Raw genomic sequence first — 16,103 nt, 5'->3', positions numbered from 1 at the left:
AAAAATCAATACCCTTATCCAGCTGTTGGATAAACATCCAAGACCAGAGAACCTGAGTCCTGACGCTTGAAAATGTGGCCTCGTGCGCTATCCTGGCAGAGTCTAAATTAAAGAACGGGCGCACGCGGGCTGGGTGGGGCGGGAAGAAGAGCGTCCGCACAGTCAAGTCCTGTGCGGTCTCCCAGCCTGCGTGCAGAGCAGGCGCTCCGGGAGCCGGAGGTTTCTGGCTGCGGGCGCGGGCTCTCAGTGGCCAGCCCGCCAGCGCTTCCACGCGGCTTTCAGACCCCCAGCCCTGGGAGGTGTGGAGCCGGCGAGGGCCGGAGGACCCAGCCCCCGCCGCGCTTTCCACTTTCTGCTTCTTTCCGGAGCTTCCTTCAACTGTGTATTCGGAGTCCCGGAGTTGGCAGGCCTTGGCCAGCTAAGCGGGCGACCTGGGCCGGGCGGCGGGGGCGCGTCCAAGGTGGGCGGCGGGCGGCCCGGGGCGGGGACTGGAGCGCGGCTGGCCCGGCCGGGCCTCCCCTCGGCTTCCTGCGCGCTCCCCGTGGCCGGCGCCCGGTACATGGAGGCGTCCGAAGAGCTTACACCCGGGCCGGGAGCCCGGGCGCTCAGCCCGGAGCGCCGCGCGCCGCGCTGTCTGCGGCTGGCCGACCTCCGGCGGGAGCTACGGGCGCTCCTGTTCCTGGCGGGCCCCGCGGTGAGTAGGGGGCCTCACCGGGGGCTGGTCCCGGGGGCGGGGGTCCCCGGGCGCAGAGCTAGCGGGAGGCGGCGGGCGGGCGCGCGCGGGGCCACGGTCCTGGGAGCCTGGAGGCGGGCAGGTCCCGGCGCCTCCGCGTGCGCCCGGGCCGCGCTGGCCGCCCTGCGCGGCTGGACAGCTAGGGAACGGAACCGGCCGCGTCCAATCTCCCGCTCCGGAGCCTTCTCTGGATGAGGGCTCCCGAGGAACAGGCAGAAGCCACCAGAACCGCAAAACACTGCGGAGAACACCGAAAACTAGCCGTCGATTCTGGCCGTGAACGTGCGTCTCTGGAGTAACTCCAGGTGGGGAGCGGTGTCTTTTAGACCCACATCTTCAGGACCATTTCTTCGTTGCATAAATCAGCCTCTGCCCAAGGAAACTAGCGGCATCCTGCCCCACACGCCCTCCCCCAATTCTTGTGCTTAAAACGTTTTTGATGTGGTTCTCTTTGGGGCTGAGGTTTTTTTTTCTCCATTATCATTGTCAGTTTAGGACTCTTTCTGTGTTTTCTATTTAAAGGTAATTAGAATTTTGAAACCACAACACCCACAAAACAGAATCTCATCATTGTTCTGCCAGTTTGGGTGATTTTCAAATCAACAGGGTAGGGGAGCCCTTTCTTCAGACAAGAAGAACCTGGGATGGTTCTAAGGGGAGAATAAGCTTTTGGACTGGAGAAGGGAATGGTTCCCCACTCCAGTATTATTGCCTGGAGATTCCCATGGACAGAGGAGCCTGGTGGGCTACAGTCCACAGGGTCACAGAGAGTCAGACACAACTGAGCAACTAACACACAAGCTGTTGGGCTCTGGGGTGATGAGACATTCTGCACCTGCAGAGGCTGAGGCAGACAGGAGTGACCTGATGGTGACCCTGCTGTTTGTGGGATCCTGAGATGCCCATTGTGTTGTACCGGGTGGCATGGATGAGACCGGGAGAAAGCCATGGCTTGAAAATCCATGTAGCGGGGAGCTGTTGGCAGCCAGAGGGAAAAGAACACCTGGTTAGGAATCTTTCTTGTGGGTCCAGTTCTCTGCTTTGGCCTCAGAAGGGAGGTTAGGAAACGGCTATGTGAACCTGAGTCGTCTGGTAACCTCTTCTAGCTTCTGTTAATCCATCCATAAAATGCGGATAATAATACCATGCTTGGCCCAACATTATCTCACAGGTTACTGTGAGAAAGGTCTCTGTAAGGCTTCCCAAGTGGCTCAGCAGTAAAGAATCTGCCTGCCAATGCAGGAGACGTGGGTTCAATCCCTGGGTTGGGAAGATTCCCTAGAGGAGGAAATGGCAAGCCACTCCAGTATTCTTGCCTGGGAAATCCCATGGACAGAGGAGCCTGGGTCCATGAGGTCACAGAATAGGACATGACTTGAGCAACTAAACATGCAAAGCTGCTATTGCTCTGCTAAGTCACTTCAGTTGTGTCCAGCTTGCCACCCCATGGACCATAGGCTGCCAGGCTCCTCTGTCCCCGGGATTTCCCAGGCAAGAACACTGGAGTGGGTTGCCATTTCCTTCCCCAGAGGATCTTCCTGACCAGGGATCGAAACCTTATCTCTTATGTCTCCTACATTGGCAGGTGAGTTCTTTATCACTAACACCACCTGGGAAGCCCCCCCAAAATGAATAACTAAACAAGGTAGCCTCTGAGATGCAGCCCTCCCAGGGCAGGCCCCTGTCTCTGCTGGCCCCCAGAATCACCCAGTCCCCTTGATGGACCTGTCGGTCTGCAGGGATGGTTAGCACATGGCTGACATGCAGCCCCCCGCCCTTTCTCTCTGTACACCTGTGTGTGTGTGCCTGTGACGATGTTAATTATAAGCGTAATCTATGTTCCTTGTAGAAAAAATAAAACCGAGACAAATGAAAGGAAAAATCTCTGAAATGATCTGAGATAACCGGAGAGTTGGGAAATGTTCCTTGCAGCCGTTTGTGGGAGTTTCTGTTTGACTACTTTATGCAGTCGGGTCATAGAGTTCTGACACCTGTTTAATTGGTCATGGGTTGTATATGGGCCCCTCTTGGTCCCTCTCTGTCTCTGTTCCCCTCTCCTCTGGGTTTTCTGTTTCCTGGGGGCATGAGGGAGGGGAGAGGTGCCCCTCATTGCCTGCTCAGGGTCCCCCTCTTCGCTTTCTGAGGGTCCACCATCCATTAGGTAGGACCTTGGTCTGAGGTTCCTCTCTCTGCTTTTCTGTCTCCCGTTCACCCTATCCCTTCCAGGCCTCTCATATCAACACTGACCCATGAGGATCCAATGTAGGAATCAGGTTGAGGGATTAGGATTTACCACACCTGCAGTGAGCTTTAAATGAGGGCTGTAAAGAGAGAATAATGCAGAACACAAAGGCAAGCATGTGAGATGAGCTGTGCACATCTGAACAGAGGCTGGGCCACATTTTCCTTTAAAGATTTAGGTAAACTGTGCGTTTGTTGGGGCAGGAAGGCAGTTGTTGAAGTTACCTGGCCTTAGGCATTTCAGCTGAACTTTCTCCTCGTCATTAGCTTCTCTTCACCAGACTGAACTGTCAGTCCTGAAGAATAATCTCAAAGAGGGATTGCGTGCTCCTCAGGGACACAGGCTGTGCAGTGCATTGGTGAGGATAGAAAAGATCTGCGGTAGCCAGGTCCAGACAGAGGGCACTGGTTTCCATCTCCATGGAAACAGGCTCACCCAGGAGAGAGTTGAGAGGGTCTAAGGCTGAAGGACAAAGACTAGTGACAACGCCCCCCAAGCAGAAGGGCATCTGAGAGACTGGCTTCCTGCCCACGAACCTGCAGGCTGATCTCTGACTGTTACCCTGTAGGTGGGGAATGAGGAGCCAGGGGTGTTCAGTGACCTTATGTAAGATGTCGCAGGACCAGACTTGCTGGAGGCAGAAAATAACCTTGGCCGAAGGTGGTAGCTCCTGGGCAGTCCAGTGGTTAGGACTCTGAGCTTTCACTGCCAAGGGCCCAGTTTCAGTCCCTGGTCAGGGAACTAAGATCCCACAAATCCAACTGCCTCCTGCCCTCACCTTTTCCCAGCCCCAGCCATCCCTCACACCCCACCCCATCCTGCCTGGAACGTTCTCCCAGACAGGCCCCCTTCACTTGCCCGCTCACAGCCAGGTTGCGGCAGAAACTTCTGTGACTCCTGGGTTCCTGTGTTGTCTGCAGTGCCCGTCTTGTGTGATCCTCTGTGTTGCTCCGTGTTGAACATCTTTCCCTGTGATGCCCTGGGTTCCCTGGGGTGGGGCTGGAGCCATGGTGTTCCCCTTACTCAGATCCATGCTCCCGTGCTTGGCCTGTACTCTGTGCTCCGAAGGAGTGGACAAGAATTGACCTTCTTTTTTTTTTCAATTTCAAATTTATTTAATATAAATTTATTAATTTTAATTGGAGGCTAATTGCTTTACAATATTGTATTGGTTTTGCCATACATCAACATGAATCCACCACGGGTGTACATGTGTTCCCCATCCTGAACCCCCCTCCCACCTCTCTCCCCATCCCATCCCTCTGGGTCATCGCAGTGCACCAGCCCCGAGCACCCTGTATCATGCATCGAATCTGGACTGGCGATTCGTTTCACATATGATAATATACATGTTTCAATGCCATTCTCCCAAATCATCCCACCCTCTCCCTCTCCCACAGAGTCCAAAAGACTGTTCTATACATCTGTGTCTCTTTTGCTGTCTCGCATACAGGGTTATCGTTACCATCTTTCTAAATTCCATATATATGTATTATACTGTATTGGTATTTTTCTTTCTGGCTTCACTGTGTATAGTAGGCTCCAGTTTCATCCACCTCATTAGAACTGATTCAAATGTATTCTTCTTAATGGCTGAATAATACTCTCTTGTGTATATGTACCACAGCTTTCTTACCCATTTGTCTGCTGATGGACATCTAGGTTGCTTCCATGTCCTGGCTACTATAAACAGTGCTGCGATGAACATGGGGGTACACGTGTCTCTTTCAATTCTGGTTTCCTCAGTGTGTATGCCCAGCAGTGGGATTTCTGGGTCGTATGGCAGTTCTATTTCCAGTTTTTTAAGGAATCTCCACACTGTTCTCCATAGTGGCTGTACTAGTTTGCATTCCCACCAACAGTGTAAGAGGGTTCCCTTTTCTCCACGCCCTCTCCAGCATTTATTGCTTGTAGACTTTTGGATAGCAGCCATTCTGACTGGCATGAGATGGTACCTCATTGTAGTTTTGATTTGCATTTCTCTGATAATGAGTGATGTTGAGCATCTTTTCATGTGTTTGTTAGCCATCTGTATGTCTTCTTTGGAGAAATGTCTGTTTAGTTCTTTAGCCCATTTTTTGATTGGGTAGTTTATTTTTCTGGAATTGAGCTGTAGGAGTTGCTTGTATATTTTTGAGATTAATTCTTTGTCAGTTGCTTTGTTTGCTATTATTTTCTCCCATTTTGAAGGCTGTCTTTTCACCTTGCTAATAGTTTCCTTTGTTGTGCAGAAGCTTTTAATTTTAATTTGTTTGTTTAATTTTGCTTTTATTTCCAGTATTCTGGGAGGTGGGTCATAGAGGATCCTGCTGTGGTTTATGTTGGAGAGTGTTTTGCCTATGTTCTCCTCTAGGAGTTTTATAGTTTCTAGTCTTATGTTTAGATCTTTAATCCATTTTGAGTTTATTTTTGTGTATGGTGTTAGAAAGTGTTCTAGTTTCATTCTTTTACAAGTGGTTGACCAGTTTTCCCAGCACCACTTGTTAAAGAGATTGTCTTTTCTCCATTGTATATTCTTGCCTCTTTTGTCAAAGATAAGGTGTCCATAGGTGCATGGATTTATCTCTGGGCTTTCTATTTTGTTCCGTTGATCTATATTTCTGTCTTTGTGCCAGTACCATACTGTCTTGATGACTGTGGCTTTGTAGTAGAGCCTGAAGTCAGGCAGGATGATTCCTCCAGTTCCATTCTTCTTTCTCAAGATTGCTTTGGTTATTCAAGATTTTTTTTTTTGTATTTCCATACAAATTGTGAAAGTATTTGTTCTAGCTCTGTGAAAAATACCATTGGTAGCTTGATAGGGAGTGCATTAAATCTATAGATTGCTTTGGGTAGTATACTCATTTTCACTATACTGGAGAATCGACCTTCTGAGAGTCAGGTGATTGGGTCCTGACTGCGCTTCTGACCTGGCTGCGTGACTGAGGGCTGGGTGTCCAGCTTGCCCCCCTGCCTGCACTTACCTCAGGTATGTGCACCCAGTGACCTGGCATCCTGCCAGGCTGACCTTTGCTGCTGATGCTGACCTTCCTGGCATCTCTGGATGGGGCGAGGATGGACCCTTGGGGACTGGGCTGGTACAGCACACCAGGCAGGCTCACACCCTCTGTCCTTCTGGCATCCAGCCCCAGAGGGCACTCTCCCAAAGCCTCCTGGCCAGAAAACGAGGGTCTCCATGACAGGAGGCAGAGACATGCACAGACAGCCCGGCCATCTCTGTTGTCCACTTACCCCTGTCTGAACCCCAGGCAGGAGTCCTTGAGGTGCTGGGGGAACAACCTGTGGGCCCAAAAGCAAGCCCTGTAGGTTCTGTAGGTCTGGTCCTTGACGGCCCCCACTTGATTGGACAAGTATAGTGGGGTGCGGGGGGGAGTATGCTGAAAAACAGATCCCTCAGCCCATGGACATCTGGACTCTGTCGCTTGAAGTGGGACTGGGCATGAGTCTTCTGACCAAGACCCTTGGGTGATCTCAGGTGTGTGGTTAGCAAACGTGAACTCTGGAGCCAGGACCCCCTCCGCCCCTGAGGCTGGGGTGTGGCAAGTCTGGCCATCCAAGGACTGCACCACTGGGATGACCCACCTTCAACCCAACGGTTGAGTGGATTAGCTCTGCACAAGACGTGGGTTTGATTCCTGGGTCAGGAAGATCCCCTAGAGGAGGAAATGGCAACGCATTCCAGTATTCTTGCCTGGGAAATCCCATGGACAGAGGAGCCTGGCAGGCTACAGTCTATAGGATCACAAAGAGTCAGACACTACTGAGCACACACACACACACATACACGCACAGACACACACACATGCACTCATGGATTATCTCAGCTAGATTTCCCAGCCTCTGCTCTGAGAGATCCCACCCGTGCACTAGGCATTCACCCTAAGAAAATGTCTGGCCCCACCCAAGTAAGAAAGACATTCTGTGCAGTGTGATTTGTATCAGCAAAACCTGGGAAGCAGCCCAGAGACCTGACCATGGAGGAGGCAAGTGCATTTTCCTGTGAAGCCACAGAAACAGCTTACATGTGGCCTGCGGAGTGACCGGACATTGTGTTACGGAAATATTGAAGTCTGATGAAAAAGGGGAAAACAGATCTATGACTATCATTTGCAACAGTTTATGACAGTTCAGTTCAGTTCAGTCACTCAGTCGTGTCCGACTCTTTGCGACCCCATGAACTCTTTGTGACCCCAGCACGCCAGGCTTCCCTGTCCATCACCAACTCCCAGAGCTTGCTCAAACTCCTGTCCATTGTTGAGTCAGTGATGCCATCCCACCATCTCATCCTCTGTTGTCCCCTTCCTCCCTCCTTCAATCTTTCCCAGCATCAGGGTATTTTCCAATGAGTCAGTTCTTCACATCAGGTGGCCAAAGGATTGGAGTGTCAGCTTCAGCATCAGTCCTTCCAATGAATATTCAGGACTGATTTCCTTTAGGATGGACTGGTTTGATCTCCTTGCTGTCCAAGGGACTCTCAAGAGTCTTCTCCAACCACGGTTCAAAAGCATCAGTTCTTCAGCGCTCAGCTTTCTTTATGGTCCAACTCTCACATCCATGCATGACTACTGGAAAAACCATAGCTTTGACTAGATGGACCTTTGTTGGCAAAGTAATGTCTCTGCTTTTTAATATGCTGTTTAGGTTGGTCATAGCTTTTCTTCCAAGGAGCAAGTGTCCTTTAATTTCATGGCTGCAGTCACCATCTGTAGTGATTTTGGAGCCCCCCAAAATAAAGTTTCTCACTATTTCTATTGTTTCCCCATCTATTTGCCATGAAGTGATGGGACCAGATGCTATGATCTTAGTTTTCTGAATGTTGAGCTTTAAGCCAACTTTTTCACTCTCCTCTTTCACTTTAATCAAGAGGCTTTTTAGTTCCTCTTCACTTTCTGCCATAAGGGTGGTGTCATCTGCATATTTGAGGTTATTGATATTTCTCCTGGCAATCTTGATTCCAGCTTGTGCTTCATCCAGTCCAGCATTTCTCATGATGTACTCTGCATAGAAGTTAAAAAAGCAAGTGACTGTATACAGCCTTGACATACTCCTTTCGCGATTTGCAACCAGTCCATTTTTCCATGTCCAGTTCTAACTGTTGCTTCTTGACCTGCATATAGATTTCTCAGGAGGCAGGTAAGGTGGTCTAGTATTCCCATCTCTCGAAGAATTTTCCACAGTTTGTGGTGATCCACACAGTCAAAGGCTTTGGCATAGTCAATAAAGCAGAAGTAGATGTAGTTTATGCACAAAAAGGCTTAAAAAAAACTGAAAAGATTGATAGTGATGCTGAATATACCCAAATAAGGGCCCTGTGCCCTTTAAAGTTAATATAAATTCACAATCAAAGAGACACCAACTCTGTGAATGAAACCACAGAATATCTGTGGGGTGGGGACAGCATTTAGTCATGGCCACTTCCTGGGAACAGGCCTACGGGGGCCCCTGGTTCTGACTTTAGGGTCTACAGAATTGGGGTTTTCATATCAACCTTTTTCAAAATTTCTATTTATTTTTGGCTGTGCTGGGTCTTCATTGCTGTGTGGGCTTTTCTCTAGCATTCTGGGTGGGGGCTTCTCTCTAGTTGCAGTGTGAAACTTTGGTCTCTGCAGTGGGGGAAGCAGGAACTGGGTTGAGGTTTGGAATTCGATGTGGAGATGTATGCACCCTCGCCGCCGCACACGCATGCACACGTGCACACACGGCTGAGAGCAGGCCTCTCAAGGTCTGTCGATCTGGGTCCACCTGTGGAGATGTACCTGTCTGTCTCCAGGTGCAGGGAGGGAAAGCAGGCGGTCACCTGTACCGTCACCAGCAGGGCCAGGTCCGATGCCCACATGGCAATCTTGGGTGGTTGCGGCGCTAGCCGATGGCAGTGTGGGTCGACAGAGGTGAGGACGAGGGTCACTGGGAGCCTCGCCTGAGATCACCGGAGGAGCTTTCGCCCTCGAAGGACTGAACGGCAGCAGTGCTGGCTGGACCTGCACAAGCTCCCTGAGCCCCGGGTGTGCACTTTGAGAGGGGCGTGTGGGGCCGATGGGCTTCCCGGGAAGTCCTGCACCTCCCGGGTCTGGCAGGTCACAGAAGGTGGTTTTAAATTAACCTGAGGAGATAAGTCAGTGTCCAGAGGTGAGGCTGGAAGTTCTGGAATGGTGAGGGAGAATGAGTCCGTGTTCCTCAAGCTGCATTTGCCCTCATATTGGAGGCTTTGTGGAATCTGAGATGCTTGGCAGACTGGTGATGATTCACTCCATCGTTCCAGACCCCACTGGCCTTCCATTGAGGTAGCCTCAGGTCCGCCTCAGGAGTTCCTCTCCGTGGACTGTTCTGCTGGCCGTTGAAAGCTGTTCTCTTCAGCCCTCAGGAGGAATCTGAAATAACAACGGGGTCATCCCAGGAGGCAGCCTCTAGAAATTTCAGGGAAAATAGGCATGCAGTCTACGGTATGAGAATCTACAGTGAAAAATAAATTTTAAAAGTTGGAAGTTCTCAGAAACATGATACTGGAGGCAGCAAATGAACTTGCATATTTTTCAAGAAGTCCACCCGAGGCTGCTCGTTTGCCTGTGAGAGCTGGCGGAGGCTCCGTGCAAGCCAGACCTCCTTACCTCTGGTCCAAGCCCACCGGGGAGGGCGGGGTCACCTGGGAGCCCCCACCCCCCGCCGCCTTCCTTCCACTGCCATGGCGGCCCTCACCTGCAGCTTCGTGTTTTCTGTCTCTTCCCAGTTCCTGGCCCAGTTGATGGTGTTCCTCATCGGTTTTGTGAGCTCTGTGTTCTGCGGGCACCTGGGGAAGCTGGAGCTGGACGCTGTCACACTGGCAATTGCTGTACGTACAGGGCTGGCCAGCTGAGAGATAGGAAGCCGTCTGTGTGTTCATTTGCTCCTGTGGCTCTTACAGATGATCAGAGTTTTGGGGCTTCAGGGAAGACACATACGTGCCTGAATCTCTCACTGTTGGAGGCCACTGGTCTGAAAGGGGTTTCACTGGACTAACCTCCAGGTGTGGGCAGGGCTGGGACCGTGTTTCCGTCCTCAGCCTACCTCTCCTTCCCCAGGGAGCCGCCCCAGGTATGTGTCTCCTCAGGTGCCAGGCTCCGGAGGGGGCGTCTTTGGAGGGCCAGAATTCTGTCTGCCACGCCAGCTAGTCTGCCATCCCTGGAGCTCTGGCTCCCACCCTGACCCCACATCTGGAAGTAGGGAATTGTTCACCAGTAGAAACCCTCCCCCCTCCCCCAGCTCTGGATTTGTCTCTTATCCCGAGATGCCAGAATATGAAACCCTGGGTGCCCGGGTCCAAACCTGAAACTGGGAGGAGGGACTTCCCTGGTAGTCCAGTGGTTAAGAATCTGCCTTTCAGGGCAGGGGACATGGGCTGGATCCCTGGTGGGGATCCCTTGTTGTTCCACAACAAAGACCCAGCTCAGCCTACCGCGCCCCCCCCAACCCCAAATAATAATAAAACTTTAAAAAATTTAAATAATAAAAATTAAAAAAATCAGGAGGCACCAGTCCTCTCTGTACCCCAGACGTGAGCCCCACAGCCACAGAGAGGTGTCATTGCCCTCAGCCGTGGTTGCTGGCTTGGGGGCCCTGCCAGCCTGTTCACTTGGGCCAGCAGATGTTTCGCTCAAGTTCTTGCCTCAGGTGTGTCCTCTGAAATGCCCGCATCGGCCTCCCACACCTGGTCCATCGGGCATTTGAACTTGCCACCTCTGAGCCTGCAAGGTGCTCTGAACCATCCCCAGGGGCTCGTGGATTGCTTTGCTTTCAGGGAGCAGCGTGGACAACCCTGGTTTAATTATCCTTTTTGGTCTCTGATGTTTGGATATTTGGGGAACTCAGCAAGCTTCCCACAGATCCTTCTTGGCCACGGAAGTGCAGGAAAGCTGGTGCTTCCGGGCTGGGCCTGGCGGGGACTGCTGTCCCTGGTGCTTCCTGCAGACTCAGGGGGCAGCGGGTGGAGGCAGGCAGGGCCTCAGACTTCCCTGGTTTGGGGATGCTGTGGATGCTGGAAGGCATGAGTCTTGGCTCTGAGACTTGTTCCTGCTCTCGCAGAGTCCTTCAGGGTGTTGTGTGGGTCATCCTTGGTCACTAGCAAGTGGGCTCACCCAGGACTGCTCTGTGCCATGCCGCAGGCCCCTTAAGAAGGGTTCATGGTCCTCAGAACCTCGGAAAAAGGTGCCCAAGACCTGGGGAACAAATGTCTAAGAAAGACTAATGCAGTGTTGTCACCACGGCCTTGAATGTCCTTTCCTCCCAACACTGTGTCTGTCCTTTAATTCAGGGCACGGGGAGGTCTGTGCACAGGCTCTGGGCGGAGTGCTGAGGGCTCCGGGGCTCTGACGGGCAGAGGGGGAACCTGCCCCCAGCCTCCTCCCTGGTTTGTTCCCAGGTGGTCAACGTTACTGGTGTCTCAGTGGGGTTCGGCTTGTCTTCTGCTTGTGACACTCTCATCTCCCAGGTGAGTGGCAGCCCCAGGTCAGGTCACTCCCCCGCCCAGCACCAGTTGGAGGGTGGAGTCCCCCAGGGCAAACCCTTGCCACATTTCTCAGCTCTCCTGCTGGCTCCAAAGTGTGGCCACAGGTCTCTCTGTTCTGGGAAGTGGCGTTTTTCTGCATGACTGCCCTACTGCTACGTCTTGACAGATAGGGGATGTTTTGTAAAAGTCCCTTTTATCACTTCCAACATTGTGGAGCTTGGTATGTCCAGGGGTCCTCAAACGGGCATGTGTGTCAGAGTCACTTGGGGGCCCCCCACCAACCATAAGCCTGAAGAACCAGGTCTTGGGTTTGGGGTGGGGAATGTCCTGACTGGTTGTGTATGCCGGTCCCAGTGGCTAATTTCAAGCTGCCCAAGATGTCACTGAGCTGGCTGGGGAGGGCTGTGCATGGTGGGTTTTGTAAGCAATAGGGGCTGGCTCCAGTGCCCCCCCCATCCCCAAGTTTCTGCATCAGTAGGTCTGGGGAGGGGGAGGCCCAGGACATCATATTTCTAATCAGTTTCCAGGTGAGGCCACCCTGACTGCACATTAGGATTACATGAACATGGGGAGATTTTACAAATTATTGGTGTCTGGGACCTACTGTGGACCAGTTAAGTCCAGACTTATCTTTATCAAGCCCCTGTCATCAATGATTTAAAAATGTTCCCCAAATTAAACATCCATTTATGATAAAAACTCTTCAGAAAATAGGCACAGAAAGAACGTACCTCAATATAATAAAGACCATACAGAAAAAGACCCTGGTGCTGGGAAAGATTAAAGTCAAGAGAAGGGGGCAGCAGAGGATGAGATGGTTAGATAACATCACTGACTCAATGGCATGAGTTTGCACAAACTCCAGGAGATGGTGAAGGACAGGAAAGCCTGGTGTGCTGCAGTCCATGGGGTTGCAGAGAGTCAGACATGACCGAGTGACCAAACAATGATTAGGTCACAGCTAACATACTCAATGGTGAAAAGCTGAAACCTTTTCCTCTAAGATCAGGAATCAGACAAGGATGCCCTCTTGCTCCACTTTTATTCAACATAGTATTGGAAGTCTCAGCCATAGAAATCAGAGAAGAAAAAGAAATACAAGAAATCCCAATGGAAAGGAAGAAGTAAAACTGTCACTGTTTACAGATGACATGATGCTATAGAAAATCCTAAAGACGCCACCAGAAAGCACCTGGAGCTCATCAATGAATTTGGTAAAGTTCTAGGACACAAAATTAATATGCAGAAACCTGTTGTGTTTCTATACCCTAACAATGAAATATCAGAGATATAAGAAATGTTCCTTAGGTGATTCTGATGAGCAGCGACGTTTGAGAACCACTGATACCTAAAATGTAGCAGTTTCTGGGGCCATCTGTCTCTCTGTGGGGCGTGATTGGAGGCCTCTGGGGGACAGTGAGGGTGCCGTTTCTGTGTTAATGTGTTGGTTTGACTGTGCACGCAGACGTTTGGGAGCCAGAACAAGAAGCACGTGGGCGTCATCCTGCAGCGAGGCGTGCTGGTGCTGCTGCTCTGCTGTCTGCCCTGCTGGGCGCTCTTCCTCAACACCCAGCTCATCTTGCTGCTCTTCAGGCAGGACCCGGCCGTGTCCAGGTGAGATGGGCCACCCCCTGGCAGGATGGGTCCATCCCGGCAGAAAGATGGTGCCAGCCAGGTTCAGACTCTGGGGGTTCACAAGGCCAGGGACAGGCCATGCATGAGGAGCAGGTTAAGCTGTCCTCAGCTGACTCTCCATACCTGGCCCATGGGATAACATACCTGGTCCTCATTTGGGTAACTTTCAGGTAAATAGTTCTGGGTGAAATATGATCTGCAAACACCCTCCACATGAAATGGTGGTTCATGGTGTTGATTCCCGGTTCTGTGATTCTTGGCCCTGGTCAATATTAAAATCACCTGAATGCTTTTAAAGCCCACCGCTGGGGAATTCCCTGGTGGTGCAGCAGTTAGGACTCTGTGCTTTCACTGCCAAGGGCCCAGGTTCGATTCCTGGTTGGGGAACTGAGATCCTGAAAGCCGCATGGTGTGGCATTGGAGAAGGAAATGGCAACCCACTCCAGTATTCTTGCCTGGAGAATCCCAGGGATGGGGGAGCTTGGTGGGCTGTTGTCTGTGGGGTCACACAGAGTCGGACACGACTGACGTGACTTAACAGGAGCAGCAGCATGGTGTGGCAGAAAAACAAAAAAACAACGCCCTCCCCTCCTCTGGTGCCCTCCCCCAGCATGTTGTTCTTTTCATTTGTTTGTTAAAATATTTAGTTATTTGGCTGCATACGAGATCTTTGATCTTGGTTGCCACCTGTGGGATCTTTAGTTGGGGGATCTTTAGTTGCAGCATCTAGTTCCCTGACCAGGGATCGAACCTGGGCCCCCTGCATTGGGAACACAGAGTCTTAGCTACTGGATCACCAGGAAGTCCCTAGCATTCTGGTTTAATTGGCCTGGGGTGCAGCCTGGGTGTCCATGTCTTTCAAAGCTCTCCTAGATGATTCTAAAATGTGACGCAAGGTTTGAGAGCCGCTGGTTTAGTTGATAAAGACCTTTTATGACTTTCTGCTCAACCAGTGGCTCTGAACCCAGGGGACACTTGGAATGTTACAAGACGTTTCTGGACGTCAGAACTGGTATGGGGGTGTCGCTGCTGGTAGAAACCAGAGATGCTCCATCTTGGGATACACAGGACTGCCTCCACGGCAAGAATTACCCAGCCAGGGTGCCCAGTTTGAACCCCGTGTCCTGGACCTGGAGAGACTTGGGAGAACCAAGAATGGCCACTCGGGTCATAGGATGACATGTTCTGTGTAGATTCTGACAGTGCTCCAGCAGCTTCAGCCTGTACGTTTAGGAAGAGCCAAGCACGTGAAGGTAGTGTTGCTGTGTCCTGCCTACCTTCCCCTGGAAACGGAGCACTCTGTCACTTTTCCCTCTTCCTTGTACAGGCTTACCCAGACCTACGTCATGATCTTCATTCCAGCTCTTCCTGTAAGTGTCCACGGGGTAAGGGGGTCCCTCCTTGAGGTTCATGGGTAAAAAGGCAGCGGAGATGCCTTGAGCTCAGGGATCTGGTTCAGCCCTGCGATGATGCCCACATGAGGAGTTGGCTCCTTCAAGGAAGCGTAGTTTTCATCACACTCAGGAAAGACACAAACCTTTATCCCTCAAGAAACACCAGGGTCAAGAGGGCTGCAGAGGCCGGGGTCCCCGCTCCTGTAGCAGAAGGGGCCTCTGCTCACCCGCAGGGAGGAGCTCAGACTTCTCCTGTAGACGGTGAATCCTTGCCACCACGGACCCCCAGGGGCCCCGCCCGGAACTTTGAGGCTCTTGCTTGCTAAGCCTGAGGCATGGAACCCACGTGTGTTAGTGTTCGGCGGGGGGGGGCCTACCTGCTTGGTGAATAAGCACAGCTATTTCATTCAGTTAAACACGTGGCTGGATTAGTTTGCTGAGCTGCTGTAACAAAATATCACAGGCTTAGACAACAGAAACCGATTTCTCAGTCTCGGGGGCTGGCAGGTCCAAGGTCAAGGTGTCGGGGCTGGTTTCCTCCAAGGCCTCTCTCCTTGGCATGGAGGCCCACCCCCAGTGTTGCTTGTCTGCCCAGAAAGGGCACCAGTCCTGCTGGATCAGGGCCCCCCCAGTGGCCTCATTTAAACTTAATTGACTTTGGGCTTCCCTGGTGGCTCAGATGGTAAAGAATCTGCCTCCAATGTAGATTGGAGGACCAAACCTAGGTTCAATCCCTGGGTTGGGACGATCTCCTGGAGAAGGAAATGGCAAGCCACTCCAATATTCTTGCCTGAAGAATTCCATGGATAGAGGAGCCTGGCAGGCTACAGTCCATGGGGTTGCAAAGAGTCAGAAACGACTAACATTTTCACTTTTAAAGACTTTATCAAATATGGTCACATTGGGCATGAGGGCTTCAGCATATGAACTGGGAGGGGATGTAATTCAGACCTCAGAAGCACTCATTTGCCCTCATAATTGAGATCGTGGTCTTTATTTTTTCCTTTTAAACTGAATATTCTAAGATTTTTACTTAACATCTTTATTGAATTTGTTACAGTATTGCTTCTGTTTTATGTTTTGGGTTTTTTTTTTTTTTTTTGGAGGGGGGTACCCTGAGACATGTGGGATTGTAGCACTCTGACCAGGGACCAAGTTGGCACCCCATACATTGGAAGGTGAAGTCTTAACCACTGAACTACCAGGGAAGTCCCTGAACTGAATATTCTTGAGTTTATTCCACCAAATAGGACTGCAGCCTAATCTATAGAAGGGGGCACCCATCCAGAGTTTGCATGGGCCTCCTGCAAAGCCCAGTGCCCCCAGGAGAGTCCCAACCAAGCACCCAAGGAAACCACTCTCCCAGCTCCCCCAGGGGTGCTTAGATCATGTTCACCCATAAGAGAGATGTCCGGACTTGGGGTTCCTGTCCTGCCCCCGAGCCTCCCAAGAGGGCCCCAGCCTGGGCCTCCTGTGAGAGCAGAGGGCAGGCCGGCCGAGGTCCCAGCTCTCCACTGTGAGGCTGGCCAGGGTGCTGACCTCTGTCCCATGTTGTCTTGCAGGCGACCTTCCTCTACACGTTACAAGTGAAGTACCTGCTCAACCAGGTAACTCGACTCT

General features: G+C 51.5%; 1 protein-coding gene across 1 annotated transcript in view; it reads left to right on the top strand.

The window, feature by feature from the left end:
- The first annotated feature begins 120 nt into the window (after nucleotides 1–120).
- Nucleotides 121–16,103, top strand: part of SLC47A1 (solute carrier family 47 member 1) — a 32,387-nt gene continuing 16,404 nt past the window's right edge. Inside the window, exons 1-6 of the mRNA XM_059878508.1 lie at nucleotides 121–694; nucleotides 9,700–9,801; nucleotides 11,368–11,436; nucleotides 12,920–13,068; nucleotides 14,417–14,459; nucleotides 16,046–16,090. Of these exons, the coding sequence (XP_059734491.1) occupies nucleotides 560–694; nucleotides 9,700–9,801; nucleotides 11,368–11,436; nucleotides 12,920–13,068; nucleotides 14,417–14,459; nucleotides 16,046–16,090 (543 nt within the window). The 5' untranslated portion in view covers nucleotides 121–559. The remainder of the gene's footprint in view (nucleotides 695–9,699; nucleotides 9,802–11,367; nucleotides 11,437–12,919; nucleotides 13,069–14,416; nucleotides 14,460–16,045; nucleotides 16,091–16,103) is intronic.

The sequence above is a fragment of the Bos taurus genome, chromosome 19, assembly GCF_002263795.3.
Source record: "Bos taurus isolate L1 Dominette 01449 registration number 42190680 breed Hereford chromosome 19, ARS-UCD2.0, whole genome shotgun sequence".
In the NCBI taxonomy this organism is placed as follows: Eukaryota; Metazoa; Chordata; class Mammalia; order Artiodactyla; family Bovidae; genus Bos; species Bos taurus.
The sequence above is the reverse complement of the archived record's forward strand: the minus strand, read 5'-3'. Positions and strand labels throughout refer to the sequence as shown.